Raw genomic sequence first — 25,051 nt, forward strand, 5'->3', positions numbered from 1 at the left:
TAGGCTAAGTTATCACTACTCTTCTAACAATTCAACCACAAATGGGTTAGGTTACATGCTCCGGCTAGCGAAACATGTGTGAGAATAATCTCCTACGTGGTTTTACAATTGTTTTACTTTTTATATCTTGACATGTCCCTGTAATTCTAGTTACATGATGTGTACCAACTACTCAGGAGACAAACAAAATTGGTCACATAATATGTGCCAAAACAAAATCATGGTTACTGAGGCACATCAGAAAAACGTACTCTTATAGCATGCTATGGTACTGACAAGCAAACACTGTCACATGACAAGAGCAAAATACACAAAGGAAGACATAACACGATCAATTTTGGTATCAATTTTTCATGATGGAGAAGTAGTGAGGAATCCCACACACTCAAAAAGCAACAGTCAAATCACGACTACACAAACCCCTGTTATGGTGGACAAAATGGGACACATGCCACAGACAAATCGCCCCCATATCAGATCTCCGATGCTTCAAGCTAGGCTCAAATCATCAAGTAATGGAGCATCCACAGTCAAAATGCCTAGAGAATTCAAACGTGCGCTCGAATCGGGAACCCTAACACGCGGAGAAGCAAATCGACGCAAGCTAGGCGACACGTCCGTGCAGACGACGGCGTACCTGATTCGGCCAGACACGGACGGCGACGGCGACGGCGACGGCGAGGGGGAGGCGATGGCGAGGGGGAGGCGACGACGACAGGGAAGGCGACTGCGACGGAGAAGGCGACGGGGAAGGCTACGGCGACGGCGAGCTCGCCGACCGCCTTGAGACCGGAAGGGGAATGGTTATCTCCACTGCTCCGCCGAAGTGGAATCATCCACTGAAAATGAAACGACGAGAAAAAAAACAGAGGCCCAGACAGGCAGACAGACAAAGCCCAACAGGCCGATTTGCGTAACGGACACTTTGACCAGCACGAATCTTAAAGCAGGATCCAACGGTGGAAAAAATCGACTGAGACATAAGATATTCTCAGTCACCTGAGACATAGCAAATCCGTTAAATATTTCCTGTATTGGTTTCATGATGATGAAAATGTATGTTGTAAGTTGGTACAAAGAATATAGAATCTGGTAAATGCAAAGTAAAGCAGAAACGTTCACAAAAATAGGAGCTTATGAATCTTTCCAACCGTGAGTTCCAAGATTAATACTGTACTGCCATAAAAAGGCAATGGTATACCACTGTCAAGATAAGTATGAAGATACTTGAGGAAATGGGCCAACTAAAAGTTACAAGTCACACATCACTTGAAATTGCCGTTATAGCCTCATCATCTTCAGAAGAAGAGAACATCGTTGCCACTTGAAACAGCAAACTCAACACTTCATATATCTCATACATCCTCGGGTGCGACCTATCCTCCGCATTGAAAGAGTGCACCTTATTCTTCACCTCGATCCAGCTCCAACCAGGGACTTTGGTTAACCCTCTATTCTTCATTGCCCTCTGCACTATTGCTCTGTCGCTCCACATCTCAAGACCAGAGTACATGCTGGAGAGGAGAACGTAGGTGGAGTGCTGTCTAGGTTCTGCCACTAGAAGATGGCTGGCCACTTCACTTGCTAGTTCCATATTCCCATGGATTCTGCAAGCACCCAACAGGGTCATCCACACCATGGCATCTGGTTCGAATGGCATAGAGTCAATGAGCTCTTTTGCTCTGTCAAGCTGCCCAGCCCTCCCGTACATATCAATACCACATGCATAATGCTCCATCCGAAGAGGAATTCCGTACCTAGCTTCCATGGTATTGAGAATTTCTGAACCTTCATCTACCAGACCAGCGTGACTGCACGCAGTAATAAGGCCAACAAAGGTAACATGATCCAAAGGAACCTTAAGTTCCACCATCTCATTGAAGAGGTTGTACACGGTCTGTGCATGTCCATGTTGCGCATAACCAAACATCATAGAGTTCCAGGGCACAGAGCTACTCTTGTCTGCCTCCTCAAAAGACATCTTCGCATCATCAAGAATACCAGTCTTAGAGTACATGAAGATCAGCGAGCTGGAAACAAAGCTATTGGAAGCAAAACCAGAACGGATGATTGAACCATGTATCTGTCTACCTAGTAGAAGGACCGCAAGGTCTGCGCAGGAACGCAGAGCAGCAGAGAATGCATACTCGTCAGTTCTAATATTTTCTGAATGCATACAAGTGAAGAATCTCAGGGCATCAGCACTCATGCCGTGCTGTGAGTACCCAGTTAACATAGAATTCCAGGAGACTGTATCCTTGAGCAGCAAAGAATCAAAGCATCTGTGCGCATCTTCCATCATGCACTTATCGCTGAACCTAGTGTACATAGAAATCAGAGCATTGCAAACAGGTGTGACTCCTTCCAAACCATTCTTGATCACCATGCCATGAATTACTATCCCTCGCTGGTCATCATGCTCTGGACAGACACTTATGATACTCGTGAAACTATACATGTCAAGCTGAACTCCGCTCTCTTGCATCATACGAACAAAGAATCTCATCGCTTCATAATCCAACCCATGGTAAGTGTAAGCTCCAAGCATCGCATTCCATGAGATCAAATCCCTGCTATCCCCGATTCCATCAAAGATCCTTCTACATTCTGCAAGGGCCCCACACTGCGAGTACGCAGTGATTGCTGCATTCAACACTGTCAAGCCCAACGTGGACCCGAATTTCATAATCTTCCCATGCAATTGACGCATCAACAAATGATTCGAGCCATCTACTGCTGGGAGTAATGCCGCGAATGTAGCCTCATCTGGAACAAAACCCTCTCTCTCCATGTGAAGAAATAACTCTAGTGCTTGCTCCACCTTCCCGGATTCCACATAGCCGGCAACGAGAGCATTCCAAGAGACGGTGTTTCGTTCCGGCATTCCATCAAACACGCGGCGAGCATCCGTAATGCGGCCACACTTAGCATACATATCGAGCATTGCACTTGCTGAGAAGACGTTATCTGCAAGGCTGCATTTTAAAGCGAGCGAGTGCAGCTGCGTGCCGAGGGCGGGGCAGCGCGAGGCAGCAGCAGAGCGGAGTGCTGAGCCGAGGGCGAAGGTGTTGGAAGCGAGACCCAGCGCATGCATGGCTCGCAGGAGGCGCCATGCGGCGTGATGCGCGCCCGCAGAGACGTGCGCGGTGAGAAAGGAGTTCCAGGAGACCGCGTCCGGGCGGGGGATTTCGTCGAACACGCTGCGCGCGGCGGCGAGGCCGAGATGGGAGTGAGAGTAGGCGGTGAGGAGCTGGTTCCATGGCGTGGGGGAGATGACACGGGACTTGAGTAGGGTGGCGTGGGATTTGGCGGCGGCGATGGTGAGGTGGTGGCGGCGGTGTCGCATGCGCGTCGCCGGAGGAGACGCGCTCGCATCTGGGGAGGTGGGTTCGAGTTTTTATCCTTTTTACTACTGTACTTGCTTCTTCCTGTTCCGGATGGCTGGTACACACACGTCTGTGGTTTTATGATACTCCTACTTTCCAATTTAGTTTGTGAAATGACGATTCAGCCTTAAGATTTGTGTTCGTGGCTTTCGATTGGCTTTCCATTGCCTTTGAGCCTGATTGGTTGCTAGGAGGGGTTTGCTCGCATATGTGAAACATGGTTCATGGATACTGTTCGAAGAAATGCAACCTCAGCTTGATCTATGTTGAGCAACAAAGCCCGAACCGTTTTTCTAGGTTTAGGGGCTCTGGCGACGCGTTTTGGCGTCCTTGGAGGTGATCTGGGCTTGGAGACGACGAGAGGAGATCGGGGCTCCTTGCACAGAGCTCGCTGGTGATCTGTTCCAGGTTTGGAGTCGCCTCTCGGGGGTTCCGCCATGGCGGACTCAAGTCCGGAGGCGGGTGCAAGCGGGGGACGGATGGAGGCGGGGAAACGGTGATCCAGGGGGTCACTTCGAAACTCGCCAAACTAGGTCCGACCGCCGTGGAGAAGCGGATCTTGGTGATGGAGGACGAGAAGGAGGATGGAGAGGATCCAGTGAAGTTTGCAGTGATGGGTAAAGTTCTATCATCCAAAAATTCCATATTCAGACGATTGATAGTGCTCTGCGCCCACAATGGGGAAACCCTAGAGGTTTGAAATTCACCGCTAAGGGTGACAATATTTTCCTAGCAAGTATGGAGTTTGATAGAGATCGGAAGCGCGTCTGGGAGGGGGCACCATGGACAGTATCTAAACATGCAGCTTGTCCTAGATGATTTCGACGTGAGTATGAAGCCATCGGAGATCAAATTCAAGAGGCTTCCGATGTGGTTCAGATGTGATGATCTGCCTTTTAACCGGATGAATGAAGCACGTGGTAAGGCTATTGCGAATCAGAGTTGGAGAGTTTATCAAGTCTGGACCTACATGACAATGGTTCTAGGTCCGGTTGGGGGCAGAGTTTGAGAGCTAGAGTGTGGATTGATCCGGACGAACCTCTCATGAGAGGTTTTCCGATTGAATCCAAAAAAGGAAGACGGTAGAGTGGTACTCAATAGCGTATGAACGACCGCCGTATTTCTGTTTCTCATGTGGAATAATCGGCCACTCTGAAAATTTCTGTCCAACTCCTGCTGAAAGAGATGAGGAGGGTAAGTGTCCGTATGATGCTTCTTTGCGCTACCAGGAGCCGTGGAAGCAAGAATCTCAATGGCAGCAGGCAAGGACCAGAGATGACACAAAGAAGTATCCTCAAGGTCGTGAGGGTGACTCTAAGGACCAGCATGATGTAGCTGGCAAGGGTAATGGAACTGACCCAGATCGGCGTTTTGACCTTTCTACTAGCCATGTGAAGGAGGTGGTCTCCAAGTTCAATTTCAGGGCTACGAATGGAACCCGGGGTGGGGGTACCCAAGTGTACAAGAGAAGGGAGACTCCTAAAATGCCGCCGGATTTGGCTTTTCCTGTTATCAAGGGCCCAAATGATGTGGTCATGTTTGAAGATGATCCAGCGGGGCAAAAGAGAAATGCTATAGTAAATTCTCCGAGCAAGGTTGCAGGTATTAGCGTCCCAGCAAAGAGAGCTAAGGGCACTGGAGAAAATGAGGAACAACGATCCGACATCGATATTTTGGCGGAGGCCGAGAACCAGCCCCGCCGAGATCAATGAATTGCATTAGTGCGAACCGCAGGGGACTTGGGAACAGGCCCGCAGCTTCGAGAGCTTCGCGGTTTCGTGAAGCAATTTGATCCCACTTTGCTCTTCGTTATGGAGACAAAGATTTCCGGTGAGAGGACCGAAAAGTTAATTAGCACCTTCGGTTTTTCCGGAGGATTTGCGGCTGATAGTGATGGTTTGAGTGGTGGTGTTGGGCTGTTTTGGTCGTCGCGAGTAATAGCTTGATATCAAGAGTTCCAACTTACATCATATTGATGCAGTAGTTCAGTGCAAGGATGGCTCGGTTCCCCCATGGCGTTTCACAGGTTTTTATGGAGAATCTCGCAGGGAGAACAGACACCTTTCGTGGACTTTGATGCGGAGGTTACACCAGCTCCGAGATCTTCCGTGGCTGTGCAAGTGGTGATTTTAATGAAACACTCGTATAGCTCTGAGCATTTCAGTGAGCATGACAGGGAAGAATGGCAGATGAGGGCGTTCAGAGAAGTAACCGAGGATTGTGGTCTACAAGATCTTGGTTTTTCGGGATTGCCTTATACGTGGGATAATAGACAGGAGGGGAGTGCTAATGTCAAGGCAAGAATTGATCGGGCTTTTGGTAATGCGGCTCTTCCGAATATGTTCCAGGTTGTTAAAGTTAAGCATATTAGTGTAGTTCAGTCTCGATCATTGTATGATCCATACCGAGTTAAGGAAGCACATCAATCATCGTCCCTTGGGGAGGAAAGCCTTTAAATATGAGAACGTCCGGCAAACCCATGGTGATTATGATAAAGTGGTAGTGGACCTTTGGCGGAAAGCCGAGAGAGGGGTCGGCTTGAAGGGGTTTTCAAAAACACTTGCAAGTTTGCAGAGTGGTTTGTCGTCCCGGGGTACAAGCAACCTTTGGAGATTTCAAAAAGAAACCGAGTAACTTGAGAAGGGAGCTAGACCGGGTACGGAGGATTTCTGTGGGTCGTGGTCCATCTTTGGAAGAGAAACGGATCATGGAGAGCATCAATGAGGTTCTTATTCAAGAAGAAATTTGGATTAAGCAAAGATCTCGTGTCAACTCGGCTTAAGTCGGTGACCGCAATCATCGCTTATTTTCATGCGTTTGCTTCTCAGCTGCAAAAGAATAAATTCAATCTCTACCCTCCAGCGTGAGGATGGATCTTGGTGTGATGATGTTGAGGAGATCAAAGAGGAGGTTCAGGGGTTCTATAAGAACCCGTATACCTCGGAGGGAGCTCCGAAATGCGAGGGCTTCTTGATTTGGTAAATGAGAAGGTGCTGCAAGAAGACAAGGCTAATATGGACGCTGAATTTACGGAAGAGGAAGTCAAGAAGGCTCTTTTTCAAATGCATCCTTCAAAAGCACCAGGTGTTGATGGTTTCACTGCTGGTTTTTATCAACGGCACTGGGAACTAGTTGGTCCGGAGCTTTGTGCTGCAGTGATTGGTTTTCTTAATGGAGGTGATATGCCGGAGGAGATTAATGATACGGCGATAACTCTTATTCCGAAGGTTAGAAATCCCCAGTCCATCAAACAATATAGGCCTATTTCGTTATGCACTCGTTCTTTACAAGATAGCTACTAAATGTGTGGCGAACCGAATGAGGCCAGTTCTCGATTACACTATTAGCCGGGAGCGAGAGTGCCTTTGTGCCTGGAAGATTGATTAGTGATAATGCTCTGGTTGCGTTTGAGTGTGTGCATGCAATGAAGAGAAAAAGAAGGGCAAAAAGGGTCATTGTGCAGTAAAGTTAGATATGATGAAAGCATATGATCGTGTGGAGTGGCCCTTTGTTGAAGCAATACTCGTCAAAACTTGGTTTCCCTCCTCGTTTAGTGCGTTGATTATGAAGTGTGTATCATCAGTCAAGTTTTCGGTTAAAGTGAATGGTGGTCTTCTTGAGCCTTTTATCCCCTCACGTGGAATCAGCAGGGAGACCCAATGTCCCCTTATTTGTTCTTGGCTTGTTCGGAAGGTTTGACGGCTCTGATACATCATTACAATTCTGGTTTTATTGATAGGGGTGTCCGTGTGTGCCATAGATCACCATGGATCTCTCATCTTTTATTCGCTGATGATAGTTTGATTTTCATTAATGCGAATGGTGCTAGTGCTGCTAGACTTAATGAAATTTTGGATATATATCATTTGGCATCGAGGCGGAAAGTTAACAAGGAGAAGAGTGCTATTTTCTTCAGTCCTTGTACATCGGAGACTAATAGAGTGGCAGTGAAGCAACATCTGAACATTCAGATCGAAGCATTCAAGTGAGAAATACTTGGGACCGCCTACCGTCGTTGGGAAGCTAACTAGTGAGGCCTTTGAGTATATTACCGAAAGTGCAAGAAGTAGTGTAAATGGATGGGCTGAAAAGAATCTGTCTTATTCGAGTAAAGAAGCGTTATTGAAATCTGTGATTCAAGCTAAGCCGATCCACGGTATGAGTTGTTTCCTGCTGTCCAAAGGCTCATGTAAGAAGTTTACTTCGTTATGGGGAAATTTTGGTGGAGTGGAAATTTAGATAAAAGATCTATGCATTGGTTAGCCTGGGATAAATTGGCTGTTCCAAAATCAGAAGGAGGAATGGGATTCCGTGATATGCGAGCTTTTAATGTAGCGCTGCTAGGTAAACAGGCTTGGAGAATTATTATGAAACCGGATTCTTTGTGCTCTCAAGTCCTACAGACAAGATATCTTCATAACCAGGAATTGATGGTTGCTTCTGCCCCAAGGGCAGCATCTAGGACTTGGAAGGCAATTTTGGCGGGAAGAGAGGCTTTGAAACTGGGGCTTATAAAGCGAGTAGGCTCGGGCCAGTCAATCTCAATTTGGGAGGATAACTGGTTACCGAACACTGCTACAATGAGGCCGATGGGCCGGTTGGAAGACACTGATCTTGTCACGGTTAATGAGTTGATGACAGGAAACCATGAGTGGAATGAGCCACTAATTCGTGAGCTTTTCTTTGCTCCTGATGCTGATTCGATAATGAGTATTCCTCTAAGAAGTTCAGTGGGTGATGATTGGTTAGCGTGGTCGAAGGAGAAATCTGGGATATATACTGTGCGATCAGCGTATAGAGCCTTGATGGAGGCACGCCAGTCGGAGGAGGCCAGAAATGACGCTTCGTGCCGTCTTCATCCGACAATGATGTTGATGTGTGGAAAAGGCCGTGGAAACTTCCAGTAGTACCAAAGGTGCGTGTCTTTTGGTGGCGAGTTCTTCGAGGTATTTTACCCGATTATAGGACTTTGTCACGGCGACATATAATGGAGAATAGCACCTGTGCTCGTGTAAGGCTGAATCCGAAGATGTGATGCACGCACCGATTGAGTGTAGTCACGCAAAGTTATTCCGGGAGGCGGCTAAGGGACTTCTTTTGATTAAGCTTCCAAGGCTACACCCGTTAACTTGGGCGAAAGATATACTTTGCGAGAAAGCTTTCAGCCAAAAGGAGAGAGCTATTATAATTTCGGTGATGTACTCAATTTGGTCATCAAGAAATAATCTTACTCATGGTGAAGCTGGCTATAATCCAGCCAAGTCGATTGAGTTGGTGAAGGAGACCTTGCAGACTCTAGAGTTTCCAAGGGAGAATCCTAGGCCTATTAGGCCGGCTGCTAAGTGGCAGAGACCTCCAGTATGGTTTTGTGAAAATAAATTCAGATGGGGCGTTCAATACCAGCGATAACTTGGCTGCAATCGGTGTAGTTGCTCGTGAGGGTTTGTTATATAGGGGTGCCGGGGGTAAAACGTACCGTGGTATTTCGATCCTCTCGATCATTGAGACTCTTGCACTACGAGATGTCGTTATTTATGCAAGGGACAGAGGGTTTAGTAGAGTTGTCTTTGAAGTGGACTCGAAAATCTGGTTCATCTTTGGCACAATAGAGCGACTGATCGTTCTATGGTCAAGAATGTTTTAGATGAGATTAGTGAGCTGAGTGTGTTTTTCACAGTTTTTAGCTTATGTCATGCTCGTCGTGAGGCTAACCAGTGCAGCTCATTCTTGTGCAAAATTTGCAAGTATTCAAGATGGGTTGTTTTCCGGGATGCCTGAACCACCCGCTTTCTTAGTTCACAAGCATACAGGCTGATTGTAATGGTGTGTGATTGGTGGCTGCAAGTTTCTGACGCACTCTTTTCCTTACCAGGGTACCTAAGGGGACTGGAAGGTTTTTAATGAGGCGGCTTGCTAGCTTTAATATATTGTTTCTCAAAAAAAAAAGAAGAAATGCAACCTCCAATCCCATGTTGTAAGTTGTTTAATTGCAAACAATTCCTGCTCCACATTAGGTGTGAAGCAAAATCAGTGACGTTTGGTCGCTCAGAAATCGTATTTTAACAAATGCAACGTTTGCTTGGTTACATCATGTTTGCCGAATACGATCAGCTCCTATCTTTCTTGGTGAGCTTACCCAGTCACTATATATGCTTACAAGGTGTTCGACGCAATACGAAATGATAGGATGACAACTATATATCACATAATTAGCAAGACTAGCATACAAATGATAGTTCTAGCAGTGGATCATAGTGTTGCACCACGAGTTCATCAACAGCAGCTCGTGATGCAACATAAGTTCATCACCCGAGAGTTACGTAAATATCACCTCTCAAAATATACAAGCGTGCCATCAATGCATATCAAACCTAGCTACTCCCAAATGGAGAATGGAAGTACTAGCAGAGGCAAGGTGTTGAGCCGAGATATGGAGGACGATGATGGAACTGCTCTGCCACACTGCGGTTTTATGATGACGTGGGTCAGTCCCTGAAGTGACGGATGGGACTTGACGGTTCCGCGATTGAGGGGGATCCAACAGCCGTGACTAGTGGTAGCCGTTTGGGATTCACTATTGGGATGAAATCAATGTGGACTCCAGAACATGGGTGAACGTGTGTCGACACGTGCCACCGCGTGGACCTGTGGCTTGTTGGGTCCCTGACCCTTTGTCGTCGGGCTCGTGCGGGCTAGGCCCCCCGGGGGCTACTATCAGTGTTATGGAACCCAGGGTACCATGTACACCTGCTGTTGGGCTCTCGCAGCGCCCCACTAATTAACAGAAGACAAGGACCACCTCTCCGAGAGACAGGAGGTCTCTACGAGGGGTGGTACACCTCGCCAAGGGGCACCTCGCGAAGGATTCAAGACTTAGTCATTTCAAGGCTACTGCACAGCCTCGCGAAGCTTCCCTCCACGAGAGGTATCTCCGAAGATGCCATCAAGATGCCATCTCAGGGAAGTGGCGTAGGAGCAACGCTACCCCTAGGATGACACCAGCCATGACGCACGCGAAAGAGGAGTGAATGTCCAAGTTTACCGGCACAAATTGAGTTGTCCATTGCCCCCCTTTCCTAAAGGTGTGGGGTGGACAGCGCAAGTACAGCAGGGAGTGTCGACATCGACCACAACCACCCCCTGTGGGTCAGTCTAGTGAGTGTTACCTTGGGTTAAACCCATGGTTAGGTTGGGACAACTGTTCTCTTCCTTGGGTCGTTCTGTGGTTACCCCTCAACCAAGCTTTCTTGGGGAGGAGGGCCAAGGCCTCTATAAAAGGGAGGGCAATTGCCCACTAGAAAGGATCTTTCAGCTCGTCTATCTTGTGCTCTCTCCTTAGATCCCTGGTATATCCCTTTAGATGCTACAGACCGTGCTGAATTGATACTAAAATTGCATGAGACTACTAAAGACAACATAGAACGCATGAATTCTAAGTATAAAATTGCTGGGGATAGAGGAAGAAAGCATGTTGTGTTTGATGTTGGTGATCTTGTTTGGTTGCATTTGCGCAAAGATCGTTTTCCTGAATTGCGCAAGTCTAAACTAATGCCACGCGCTGCTGGTCCTTTTAAGGTGGTAGAGAAAATAAATGATAATGCATATAAACTTGAGCTTCCTGCAGAATTGGGTCAGGTTAGTCCTACATTTAACATTGCAGATTTGAAGCCTTAATTTGGTGAAGAAGAGGAGCTTTCGTCGAGGACGACTTCAATTCAAGAAGGGGGGCATGATGAGGACATCCCATCTCTGGATACAACCGCTGTACCTACAGCCACACGAATACAAGAACCAATCACTCGAGCTCGTGCCAAACAACTTAACTATCAGGTACTTTCGTTTCTTGGAACTATTCCTCACATACATGAGAATATGATGCTGCCTAAATCAGATATGTTTGTTACTCTTAGGAATGATGGATCAAGCATGGATGAGGAGGACAAGCATTGGAGCATGATCACGCATGAAGGAGATGGCAGCAAGCATTTGAGGATTGAAGATGACGCCGCAAGTGAAGATTTCAGAACTTTGAAGCCACCATAAGAAGAGATGAAGACATGGACGAAATATAGAGTTTTCCCACTTCATAATTTCGTCCATAGCATGTTATGGTGCTGCATCACCTTTAGTTTTGGGCCAGACCCATGCTATTTTCGCAGGAATTAAGTCAGCCACTTTTTAGAGTCCGTATTGAAGGGGGAAAGGCCTTCTAGGGTTTGGTTCGGCCACCATATGTATGGCTAGCCGAAACCCCACCTTTTCCTCCTTTAAATACCCCCATAGCCATCACGTTTAGACTCGGATTTTGATTAGACTAAAAGTTAGCCATTGCTGCAACTCTCGTGTACTTCTTTTGAGGCCAACGCCCAGAACAAGACCGACTATTCGGAATCCCACCTTTTTCAATAAAGCTTTCATCTTTCATCCGCAATATTCTGATTGCATCATTAGTTCTTACTTGTTCTCGATTTCAAGTAGGAATTAAGACTCTCGCTGGTCAGGCTGATCGTGCATCCGCAAGATCAGTAACTCCCGGAGATTGTCCTAGCGATTGCATTGGCGCACGAGCTTTGCACGTGTAGTCGGGTCGTCAAGCACGAACTCCACCAACAAATCGATCTATCCACGTCTCATCGAAAGATCGGCCACCTTTGCCCTATCATAGGATAAGAGAAGCTTCACCACCTTGTACACCATACTCCTCTCGGAGCAAGATCAATACCACTCTAAGGCAGGACGCGGGGATTTTACCTCACCACGAGGGCCCTGAACCTGGGTAAACGTTGTGTCTCTATATTGTGCCTTCTTTGTTGGAGATATGCCCAAGAGGCAATAATAAAAGTGGTTATTATATATCTTTGTGTTTATGATAAATGTTTATATACCATGCTATAATTGTATTAACCGAAACATTGATACATGTGTGTTATGTAAACAACAATGAGTCCCTAGTAAGCCTCTTATATAACTAGCTTGTTGATTAATAGATGATCATAGTTTCATGATCATGAACATTGGATGTTATTAATAACAAGGTTATATCTTTATGTGAATGATGTAATGGACACACCCATTTAGGCGTAGCATAAGATCACGTCATTAAGTTATTTGCTATAAGCTTTCGATACATAGTTACCTAGTCCTTTCGACCATGAGATCATGTAAATCACTTATACCGGAAAGGTACTTTGATTACATCAAACGCCACTCGCGTAAATGGGTGGTTATAAAGGTGGGATTAAGTATCCGGAAAGTATGAGTTGAAGCATATGGATCAACAGTGGGATTTGTCCATCCCGATGACGGATAGATATACTCTGGGCCCTCTCGGTGGAATGTCGTCTAATTAGCTTGCAAGCATATGAATGGTTCATATGTTGGAGATATGCCCAAGAGGCAATAATTAAAGTGGTTATTATATATATCTTTATGTTTATGATAAATGTTTATATACCATGCTATAATTGTATTAACCGAAACATTGATACATGTGTGATATGTAAACAACAAAGAGTCCCTAGTATGCCTCTTAACTAGCTTGTTGATTAATAGATGATTAGTTTCATAATCATGAACATTGGATGTATTAATAACAAGGTTATATCATTATATGAATGATGTAATGGACACACCCAATTAAGCGTAGCATAAGATCACGTCATTAAGTTATTTGCTATAAGCTTTCGATACATAGTTACCTAGTACTTATGACCATGAGATCATGTAAATCACTTATATTGGAAAGGTACTTTGATTACATCAAACGCCACTGCGTAAATGGGTGGTTATAAAGGTGGGATTAAGTATCCGGAAAGTATGAGTTGAGGCATATGGATCAACAATGGGATTTCTCCATCCCGATGACGGATAGATATACTCCGGGCCCTCTCGGTGGAATGTCGTCTAATGTCTTGCAAGCATATGAATAAGTTCATAAGAGACCACATACCACGGTACGAGTAAAGAGTACTTGTCGGGAGACGAGGTTGAACAAGGTATAGAGTGATACCGATGATCAAACCTCGGACAAGTAAAATATCGCGTGACAAAGGGAATTGGTATCGTATGTGAATGGTTCATTCGATCACTAAAGTCATCGTTGAATATGTGGGAGCCATTATGGATCTCCAGATCCCGCTATTGGTTATTGGTCAGAGAGAGTACTCAACCATGTCCGCATAGTTCACGAACCGTAGGGTGACACACTTAAGGTTTCATGTTGAAATGGTAGAACTTGAATATGGAATGGAGTTTGAAGATTTGTTCGAAGTCCCGGATGAGATCCCGGACATCACGAGGAGTTCCGGAATGGTCCGGAGAATAAGATTCATATATAGGAAGTCATTTTATAAGTTTGAAAATGATCCGGTGCATTTATGGAAGGTTCTAGAAGGTTCTAGAATATTCCGGAAGAAAGTCACTTTGGAAGGCGGAGTCCCGAAGGGACTCCACCACCATGGCCGGCCAACCCTAGGGGGTGGAGTCCCGGTGGACTCCACCTAAGGTGGCCGGCCACCCCCTCCCAAGGGAAGGTGGGAATCCCACCTCTAGTGGGAGTCCTAGCTTGGGTAGGTTTCATGTCATATGGAAGGTTTTGGTTTGGGGTCTTATTCGAAGACTTGTAGACCAACTCTTGGGTGTTCCACCTATATAATGAGGGCCAAAGAGAGGGGGCCGGCCACCCCAACACCACAAGGTGGCCGCACCCCATAGTGGCCGGCGCCCCCTCTCCCAAACCCTAGCCGCCCCCTCTCCTCCACCTCTCCCGCAACGCTTAGCGAAGCTCCGCCGGAGTTCTCCATCGCCACCGCCACCACGCCGTCGTGCTGCCGGATTCAAGGAGGAGCTACTACTTCCGCTGCCCGCTGGAACGGATAGAAGGACGTCGTATTCATCAACACCGAACGTGTGACCAAGTACGGAGGTGCTGCCCGTTCGTGGCGCTGTGATCAAGATCTTCTACGCGCTTTTGCAAGCGGAAAGTGAACGTCTACCGCAGCAACAAGAGCCTCATCTTGTAGGCTTTGGAAATCTTCAAGGGTGAGTCTCGATCATCCCCTCGTTGCTACCGTCTTCTAGATTGCATCTTGGCTTGGATTGTGTGTTCGCGGTAGGAAATTTTTTGTTTTCTATGCAACGAATCCCTACAGGTGGTATCAGAGCCGTGTCTATGCATAGATGGTTGCACGAGTAGAACACAATGGTTTTGTGGGCGTTGATGCTCTTGTTATCTTTAGTTTGAGTACTTTGCATCTTTGTGGCATAGTGGGATGAAGCGGCTCGGACTAACTTTACATGACCGCGTTCATGAGACTTGTTCCTCGTTCGACATGCAACTTGTATTGCATAAGAGGCTTTGCGGGTGTCTGTCTCTCCTACTATAGTGAAGATTCAATTTACTCTTCTATTGACAACATTAGTATCAACGTTGTGGTTCATGTTCGTAGGTAGATTAGATCTCTCTCGAAAACCCTAAACCATGTCAAATATGCAAACCAAATTAGAGACGTCTAACTTGTTTTTGCAGGGTTTGGTGATGTGATATGGCCATAATGTGATGATGAATATGTATGAGATGATCATTATTGTATTGTGGCAACCGGCAGTAGCCTTATGCTTGTCTTTATATTTCATGTTGAGTAGTATTTCAAAGTAGTTGTAATAGTTGCTACATGGAGGACAATCATGAAGACGGCGCCATTGACCTTGACGCTACGCCGACGATGATGGAGATCATGCCCGAAGATGATGGAGATCATGTCCGTGCTTTGGAGATGAAGATCAAAGGCGCAAAGACAAAAGGGCCATATCATATCACATATGAACTGCATGTGATGTTAATCCTTTTATGCATCTTATTTTGCTTAGATCGCGACGGTAGCATTATAAGATGATTCCTCACTAAAATCTCAAGATAATAAAGTGTTCGTCCTTAGTAGCACCGTTACCAAGACTTGTCGTTTCGAAGCATCTCGTGATGATCGGGTGTGATAGAATCAACAAGTGCATACAACGGGTGCAAGACAGTTTTGCACATGCGGATACTAAGGTGGCCTTGACGAGCCTAGCATGTACAGACATGGTCTCGGAACACGTGATACCGAAAGGTAGAGCATGAATCATATGATTGATATGATGAACACTTTGAGTGTTCGCCATTGAAATTACACCTTGTCTCGTGATGATCGGACTTAGGTGTAATGGATTTGGTTCGTGTGATCACTAAGACAATGCGAGGGATATTGTTTTGAGTGGGAGTTCACATAGATTTTTAATTATGTTGAATTAAAAATTGAACTCAATTTGTCATAAACATTAGTCTAAACTATTGCAAATATATGTTGTAGATATGGCGTCCCCAATCAATTTTAACCAGTTCCTAGAGAAAGAAAAGCTTAAGAGCAACGGTAGCAACTTCACCGACTGGTTCCGTCATGTGAGGATTTTCCTCAATGGTGGAAGCCTGCAATATGTGCTTGATGCACCGCTAGGTGACTGATGCGCGTAGATGACACGTCCATTGGGAACCCCAAGAGGAAGGTGTGATGCGCACAGCAGCAAGTTTTCCCTCAGTAAGAAACCAAGGTTATCGAACCAGTAGGAGCCAAGAAGCACGTCGAAGGTTGATGGCGGCGGGATGTAGTGCGGCGCAATACCAGGGATTCCGGCGCCAACGTGGAACCTGCACAACACAACCAAAGTACTTTGCCCCAACAAAACAGTGAGGTTGTCAATCTCACCGGCTTGCTGTAACAAAGGATTAGATGTATAGTGTGGATGATGATTGTTTGCAGAAAACGAGTAGAACAAGTATTGCGATAGATTGTATTCGATGTAAAAGAATGGACCGGGGTCCACAGCTCACTAGAGGTGTCTCTCCCATAAGATAAATAGCATGTTGGGTGAACAAATTACGGTTGGGCAATTGACAAATAGAGAGGGCATGACCATGCACATACATGATATGATGAGTATAGTGAGATTTAATTGGGCATTACGACAAAGTACATAGACCGCTATCCAGCATGCATCTATGCCTAAAAAGTCCACCTTCAGGTTATCATCCGAACCCCTTCCAGTATTAAGTTGCAAACAACGGACAATTGCATTAAGTATGGTGCGTAATGTAATCAATAACTACATCCTCGGACATGGCATCAATGTTTTATCCCTAGTGGCAACAGCACATCCACAACCTTAGAACTTTCTGTCACTGTCCCAGATTTAATGGAGGCATGAACCCACTATCGATCATAAATACTCCCTCTTGGAGTTAAGAGTAAAAACTTGGCTAGAGCCTCTACTAATAATGGAGAGCATGCAAGATCATAAACAACACATAGGTAATAGATTGATAATCAACATAATATAATATTCTCTATCCATCGGATCCCAACAAACACGATGTATAGCATTACAGATAGATGATCTTGATCATGTTAGGCAGCTCACAAGATCCGACAATGAAGCACATAAGGAGAAGACGACCATCTAGCTACTGCTATGGACCCATAGTCCAGGGGTGAACTACTCACTCATCACTCCGGAGGCGACCATGGAGGTGAAGAGTCCTCCGGGAGATGATTCCCCTCTCCGGCAGGGTGCCGGAGGCGATCTCCTGAATCCCCCGAGATGGGATTGGCGGCGGCGGCGTCTCTGGAAGGTTTTCCGTATCGTGGCTCTCGGTACTGGGGGTTTCGCGACGCAGACTATATGTAGGCGGAAGGGCAGGTCAGGGGGCCACACGAGGGCCCCACACGCCAGGGTCGCGCGGCCAAGGCCTAGGCCGCGCCGCCCTGTTGTGGCGGCGCCTCGTGGCCCCACTTCGTAAGTCCTCCGGTCTTCTGGAAGCTTCGTGTAAAAATAGGCCCCTGGGCGTTGATTTCGTCCAATTCCGAGAATATTTCCTTACTAGGATTTCGAAACCAAAAACAGCGAAAACAAGAATCGGCTCTTCGGCATCTCGTTAATAGGTTAGTGCCGGAAAATGCATAAATATGACATAAAGTATGCATAAAACATGTAGATATCATCAATAATGTGGCATGGAACATAAGAAATTATCGATACGTCGGAGACGTATCAGCATCCCCAAGCTTAGTTCCTGCTCGTCCCGAGCAGGTAAACGATAACAAAGATAATTTATGGAGTGACATGCCATCATAACCTTGATCATACTATTGTAAGTATATGTAATGAATGCAGCGATCAAAACAATGGTAATGACATGAGTAAACAAATGAATCATAAAGCAAAGACTTTTCATGAATAGTACTTTCAAGACAAGCATCAATAAGTCTTGCATAAGAGTTAACTCATAAAGCAATAAATTAAAGTAAAGATATTGAAGCAACACAAAGGAAGATTAAGTTTCAGTGGTTGCTTTCAACTTATAATATGTATATCTCATGGATATTGTCAATGTAAAGTAATATAACAAGTGCAATATGCAAGTATGTAGGAATCAATGCACAGTTCACACAAGTGTTTGCTTCTTGAGGTGGAGAGAGATAGGTGAACTGACTCAACATAAAAGTAAAAGAAAGGCCCTTCGCAGAGGGAAGCATTGATTGCTATATTTGTGCTAGAGCTTTGGTTTTGAAAACAAGAAACAATTTTGTCAACGGTAGTAATAAAGCATATGTATCATGTAAATTATATCTTACAAGTTGCAAGCCTCATGCATAGTATACTAATAGTGCCCGCACCTTGTCCTAATTAGCTTGGATTAACACCGATTATCATTGCATAGCATATGTTTCAACCAAGTGTCACAAAGGGGTACCTCTATGCCGCCTGTACAAAGGTCTAAGGAGAAAGCTCGCATTGGATTTCTCGCTTTTGATTATTCTCAACTTAGACATCCATACCGGGACAACATAGACAACAGATAATGGACTCCTCTTTAATGCATAAGCACTCAACAACAGTTAATATTCTCATAAGAGATTGAGGATTAGCTGTCCACACTGAAACTTCCACCATGAATCATGGCTTTAGTTAGCGGCCCAATGTTCTTCTCTAACAGTATGCATACTCAAACCCTTTGATTGTGAGAACCGCCCTTACTTCAGACAAGACGAACATGCATAGAAACTCACATCATTATTCAACAAAGGTAAAGTTGATGGCGTCCCCAGAAACATGGTTACCGCTCAACAAGCAACTTAATAAGAGATAAAGTGCATAAGTACATATTCAATACCACAATAGTTTTTAAGCTATTTGTCCCATGAGCTATATATTGCAAAGACAAAGAATGGAACTTTTAAAGGTAGCACTCAAGCAATTTACTTTGGAATGGCGGAGAAATACCATGTAGTAGGTAGGTATGGTGGACACAAATGGCATAGTGGTTGGCTCAAGGATTTTGGATGCATGAGAAGTATTCCCTCTCGATACAAGGTTTAGGCTAGCAAGGTTATTTGAAACAAACACAAGGATGAACCGGTGCAGCAAAACTCACATAAAAGACATATTTTAAACATTATAAGACTCTACACCGTCTTCCTTGTTGTTCAAACTCAATACTAGAAATTATCTAGACTTTAGAGAGACCAATTATGCAAACCAAATTTTAGCAAGCTCTATGTATTTCTTCATTAATAGGTGCAAAGTATATGATGCAAGAGCTTAAACATGAGCACAACAATTTCCAAGTATCAAATTATTCAAGACATTTTAGAATTACTACATGTAGCATTTCCCGATTCCAACCATATAACAATTTAACGAAGAAGATTCAACCTTCGCCATGAATACTATGAGTAAAGCCTAAGGACATATTTGTCCATATGCAACAGCGGAGCGTGTCTCTCTCCCACACAATGAATGCTAGGATCCATTTTATTCAAACAAAAACAAAAACAAACCGACGCTCCAAGCAAAGCACATAAGATGTGATGGAATAAAAATATAGTTTCAGGGGAGGAACCTGATAATGTTGTCGATGAAGAAGGGGATGCCTTGGGCATCCCCAAGCTTAGACGCTTGAGTCTTCTTAAAATATGCAGGGGTGAACCACCGGGGCATCCCCAAGCTTAGAGCTTTCACTCTCCTTGATCATATTGTATCATCCTCCTCTCTTGATCCTTGAAAACTTCCTCCACACCAAACTCAAAACAACTCATTAGAGGGTTAGTGCACAATTAAAATTTACATGTTCAGAGGTGACATAATCATTCTTAACACTTCGGACATTGCACAAAGCTACTGAAAGTCAATGGAATAGAAAAATCCATCAAGCATAGCAAAACAGGCAATGCGAAATAAAAGGCAGAATCTGTCAAAACAGAACAGTTCGTAAAGACGAATTTTATTGAGGCACCAGACTTGCTCAGATGAAAATGCTCAAATTGAATGAAAGTTGCGTACATATCTGAGGATCACTCACGTAAATTGGCATAATTTTCTGAGTTACCTACAGAGAATTAGGCCCAGATTCGTGACAGCAAAGAAATCTGTTTCTGCGCAGTAATCCAAATCTAGTATGAACCTTACTATCAACGACTTTACTTGGCACAACAATGCACAAAACTAAGATAAGGAGAGGTTGATACAGTAGTAACAACTTCCAAGACTCAAATATAAAATAAAAGTACTGTAGTAAAAACATGGGTTGTCTCCCATAAGCGCTTTTCTTTAACGCCTTTCAGCTAGGCGCAGAAAGTGTATATCAAGTGTTATCAAGAGATGATGCATCGACAGTGGGGTTTGGAGTTTTCTCAACCATGCATAGTATTTTGGATACATAGGTTTCAGCGGCTCCCTTTTCATTAGTCTTGGGCTTGCTACTCTCATCAAACAAATTTTCAGGAACAAGCCAAGCATAATTATCATCTAGAGCTTCATGCATCGCTAGGAGCTTACATGGTATTGGTGCTTTAATCTCCCCACCATCATTAACACTATTAGTGTACTTAATTCTATCCATATCCATTTTTTCAAGTGTTCTTTTAAAATCGGTGATCGTACCAAGCCTCTCATGCTTACTAAAAACTTTTCTAGCTTCTTTAGCTATATCCGCAAATTCTCGCACTAAGACTTTTAGAACAAAATCTCTCTTCTCTCCCCGCTCCATATAGAAAGCGTAAGAAACATGTGTTGTATCATGGGGTTGAGACTAATAAATCTAGCTTCCATCATGCGTACCAAACAAACAGAGGCATCTTCATAAGTAGGGACAGCTTTTGCAAGGGGTATATCTTTAAGATCTTCATGCATACTAACATGGGTGAAAAATTCTTCTATATTATCTCTTCCAATTATAGACCCTTGTCCCACAGGTATATCTTTTACGAGTAAAATTAAAAGGAAACATGTTGAAATAAGTAAAGCAAATGCAAGTAACTAATTTTTTTGTGTTTTTGATATAGAGTGCAAGACAGTAAATAAAGTAAAGCTAGCAACTAATTTTTTTGTGTTTTGATATAATGCAGCAAACAAGAAAGTAAATAAAATAAATCAAGACAGAAACAAAGTAAAGAGATTGGATTGTGGAGACTCCCCTTGCAGCGTGTCTTGATCTCCCCGGCAACGGCGCCAGAAAACAGTCTTGATGCGCGTAGATGACACGTCCGTTGGGAACCCCAAGAGGAAGGTGTGATGCGCACGAGCAGCAAGTTTTCCCTCGGTAAGAAACCAAGGTTATCGAACCGAGTAGGAGCCAAGAAGCACGTCGAAGGTTGATGGCGGCGGGATGTAGTGCGGCGCAACACCGGGGATTCCGGCGCCAACGTGGAACTCGCACAACACAACCAAAGTACTTTGCCCCAACGAAACGAGTGAGGTTGTCAATCTCACCGGCTTGCTGTAACAAAGGATTAGATGTATAGTGTGGATGATGATTGTTTGCGAGAAAACGAGTAGAACAAGTATTGCAGTAGATTGTATTCGATGTAAAAGAATGGACCGGGGTCCACAGTTCACTAGAGGTGTCTCTCCCATAAGATAAATAGCATGTTGGGTGAACAAATTACGGTTGGGCAATTGACAAATAGAGAGGGCATGACCATGCACATACATGATATGATGAGTATAGTGAGATTTAATTGGGCATTACGACAAAGTACATAGACCGCTATCCAAGCATGCATCTATGCCTAAAAAGTCCACCTTCAGAGTTATCATCCGAACCCCTTCCAGTATTAAGTTGCAAACAACGAGACAATTGCATTAAGTATGGTGCATAATGTAATCAATAACTACATCCTCGGACATAGCATCAATGTTTTATCCCTAGTGGCAACAAGCACATCCACAACCTTAGAACTTTCCGTCACTCGTCCCGGATTTAATGGAGGCATGAACCCACTATCGAGCATAAATACTCCCTCTTGGAGTTAAGAGTAAAAACTTGGCCGAGCCTCTACTAATAACGGAGAGCATGCAAGATCATAAACAACACATAGGTAATAGATTGATAATCAACATAACATAATATTCTCTATCCATCGGATCCCAACAAACACAACGTATAGCATTACAGATAGATGATCTTGATCATGTTAGGCAGCTCACAAGATCCGACAATGAAGCACATAAGGAGAAGACGACCATCTAGCTACTGCTATGGACCCATAGTCCAGGGGTGAACTACTCACTCATCACTCCGGAGGCGACCATGGCGGTGAAGAGTCCTCCGGGAGATGATTCCCCTCTCCGGCAGGGTGCCGGAGGCGATCTCCTGAATCCCCCGAGATGGGATTGGCGGCGGCGTCTCTGGAAGGTTTTCCGTATCGTGGATCTCGGTACTGGGGGTTTCGCGACGAAGACTATATGTAGGCGGAAGGGCAGGTCAAGGGGCCACACGAGGGCCCCACACGCCAAGGCCGCGCGGCCAAGGCCCAGGCCGCGCCGCCCTGTTGTGGCGGCGCCTCGTGGCCCCACTTCGTAAGTCCTCCGGTCTTCTGGAAGCTTCGTGTAAAAATAGGCCCTTGGGCGTTGATTTCGTCCAATTCCGAGAATATTTCCTTACTAGGATTTCTGAAACCAAAAACAGCTAGAAACAACGAATCGGCTCTTCGGCATCTCGTTAATAGGTTAGTGCTTGGAAAATGCATAAATATGACATAAAGTATGCATAAAACATGTAGATATCATCAATAATGTGGCATGGAACATAAGAAATTATCGATACGTCGGAGACGTATCAGCATCCCCAAGCTTAGTTCTGCTCGTCCCGAGCGAGTAAACGATAACAAAGATAATTTCGGAGTGACATGCCATCATAACCTTGATCATACTATTGTAAGTATATGTAATGAATGCAGCGATCAAAACAATGGTAATGACATGAGTAAACAAATGAATCATAAAGCAAAGACTTTTCATGAATAGTACTTTCAAGACAAGTGACCCTCCTGCAGAAACTGAAACCGATGAAGTAAAGATTGTTTACGAGACTCGGAAAACTCGGTACTCTCAAGTTCAGTGTGCCATCCTGTGCAGTCTGGAAGCCGATCTTCAAAAACGTTTTGAGCACCACGATCCTCATGAGTTGGTCAATGAGCTGAAAGCTATCTTTGAAACTCATGCGGCCGTGGAATGCTATTAAGCATCGAAACACTTCTTCAGCTGTATGATGGAAGAAGGCAGCTCCGTTAGTGCGCACATGCTCGCCATGACCGGGCATGCGAAGAAACTCAGTGACTTGGGAATAGTGATTCCTAACAGACTGGGGATTAATCGTGTCCTTCAATCACTGCCACCTAGTTACAAGAACTTTGTGATGAACTACAATATGCAGAACATGAACAAAGAGTTACCTGAACTCTTCGCCATGCTGAAATCTGCTGAGATTGAGATCAAGAAAGAGCACCAAGTGTTGATGGTCAACAAGACCACCAGTTTCAAGAAACAGGGCAAGTCTAAGGGAAAATTCAAGAAGGGTGGCAAGAAAGCTGCCACACCTCCTATGAAACCTAAGACTGGCCCTAAGCCTGATGCTGAGTGCTATTACTGCAAGGAGAAGGGACACTGGAAGCGTAATTGCTCCAAGTATTTGGCGGATCTGAAGAGCGGCCTTGTCAAGAAGAAGAAAGAAGGTATATCTGATATACATGTTATAGATGTTTATCTTACTGGTTCTCGTACTAGTACTTGGGTATTTGATACTGGTTCGGTTGCTCATATTTGTAACTCGAAACAGGAACTAAAGAATAAACGAAGACTACTAAAGGATGAAGTGACGATGCGCGTTGGAAATGGATCCAAAGTCGGTGTGATCGCTGTCGGCACACTTCCTCTACATCTACCTTCGGGATTAGTTTTAAGCCTCAATAATTGTTATTTTATACCCGCGTTGAGCATGAACATTATATCTGGATCTTGTTTAATGCAAGACGGTTATTCATTCAAGTCTGAGAATAATGGTTGTTCTATTTTTATGAATAATATCTTTTATGGTCGAGCATCTAAAAAGAATGGCTTATTTCTGTTAGATCTCGATAGTAGTGATACACATATACATAACATTGATGCTAAGTGAATTAAATTGAATGATAATTCTACTTATATGTGGCACTGTCCTCTTGGTCATATTGGAGTGAAACGCATGAAGAAACTCCATACCGATGGATTACTTGAATCACTTGACTTTGAGTCACTTGATATATGCGAAGCATGTCTAATGGGAAAAATGACTAAGACTCCATTTTCTGGTATGATGGAGCGAGCTACTGACTTATTGGAAATCACACATACCGATGTGTGCGGACCAATGAGTGTAGCATCGCGCGGTGGTTATCGTTATGTTCTAACCTTCACAGATGATCTGAGTAGATATGGGTATATCTATTTCATGAAACATAAATCCGAAACTTTCAAGAAGTTTAAGGAATTTCAAAGTGAAGTAGAAAATCAACGTAACAAGAAGATTAAATTTCTACGATCTGATCACGGAGGTGAATATCTGAGTTATGAGTTTGGCATGCATTTAAAGAAATGCGGAATACTTTCACAATTGACACCGCCGGGAACACCTCAACGAAACGGTGTGTCCGAACGTCGTAATCGAACTCTCTTAGATATGGTTCGTTCTATGATGTCTCTTACTGATTTACCTTTATCATTTTGGAGTTATGCATTAGAGACAGCCGCATTCACTTTAAATAGAGCACCATCAAAATCCGTTGAAACGATACCGTATGAATTATGGTTTAATAAGAAACCTAAGCTGTCGTTCCTAAAAGTTTGGGGTTGCGAAGCCTATGTAAAAAAGTTACAACCGGACAAGCTAGAACTCAAAGCGGAGAAATGCGTCTTCATAGGATACCCTAAAGAGACGATAGGGTACACTTTGAAAGGATCGTATGCCGCACCTAGAGGGGGGTGAATAGGTGCTAACCAATTTTTAGTTCTTTTTCAATTTAGGCTTGACACGAAAGGTAAATTCTCTAGATATGCAACTAAGTGAATTTACCTATATGACAAGGATATCAACTAAGCAAGGTATAGCTACGCAATAGTAGATAGAGTGGGATAGAGGTAACCGAGAGTGGAGCACGCGATGACACGGAGATGATTCCCGTAGTTCCCTTCCTTTGCAAGAAGGTACGTCTACGTTTGGAGGAGTGTGGTTGCTACGCAAGCCAAACCAACAGCCACGAAGGCTTCACTCGGATCTCCCGTGAGCAACGCCACGAAGGCCTAGCCCACTTCCACTA

General features: G+C 44.5%; 1 protein-coding gene across 1 annotated transcript; it reads right to left on the reverse strand.

The window, feature by feature from the left end:
- Positions 1–1,161: 1,161 nt before the first annotated feature.
- Positions 1,162–3,346, reverse strand: LOC124682711 (putative pentatricopeptide repeat-containing protein At3g25970). The gene has a single exon (XM_047217349.1). It carries the CDS (start codon positions 3,344–3,346, stop codon positions 1,259–1,261), a length of 2,088 nt encoding a protein of 695 aa, XP_047073305.1. The 3' UTR covers positions 1,162–1,258.
- Between the last annotated feature and the right edge of the window lie 21,705 nt (positions 3,347–25,051).

This window comes from Lolium rigidum, chromosome 1 (genome assembly GCF_022539505.1).
Source record: "Lolium rigidum isolate FL_2022 chromosome 1, APGP_CSIRO_Lrig_0.1, whole genome shotgun sequence".
In the NCBI taxonomy this organism is placed as follows: Eukaryota; Viridiplantae; Streptophyta; class Magnoliopsida; order Poales; family Poaceae; genus Lolium; species Lolium rigidum.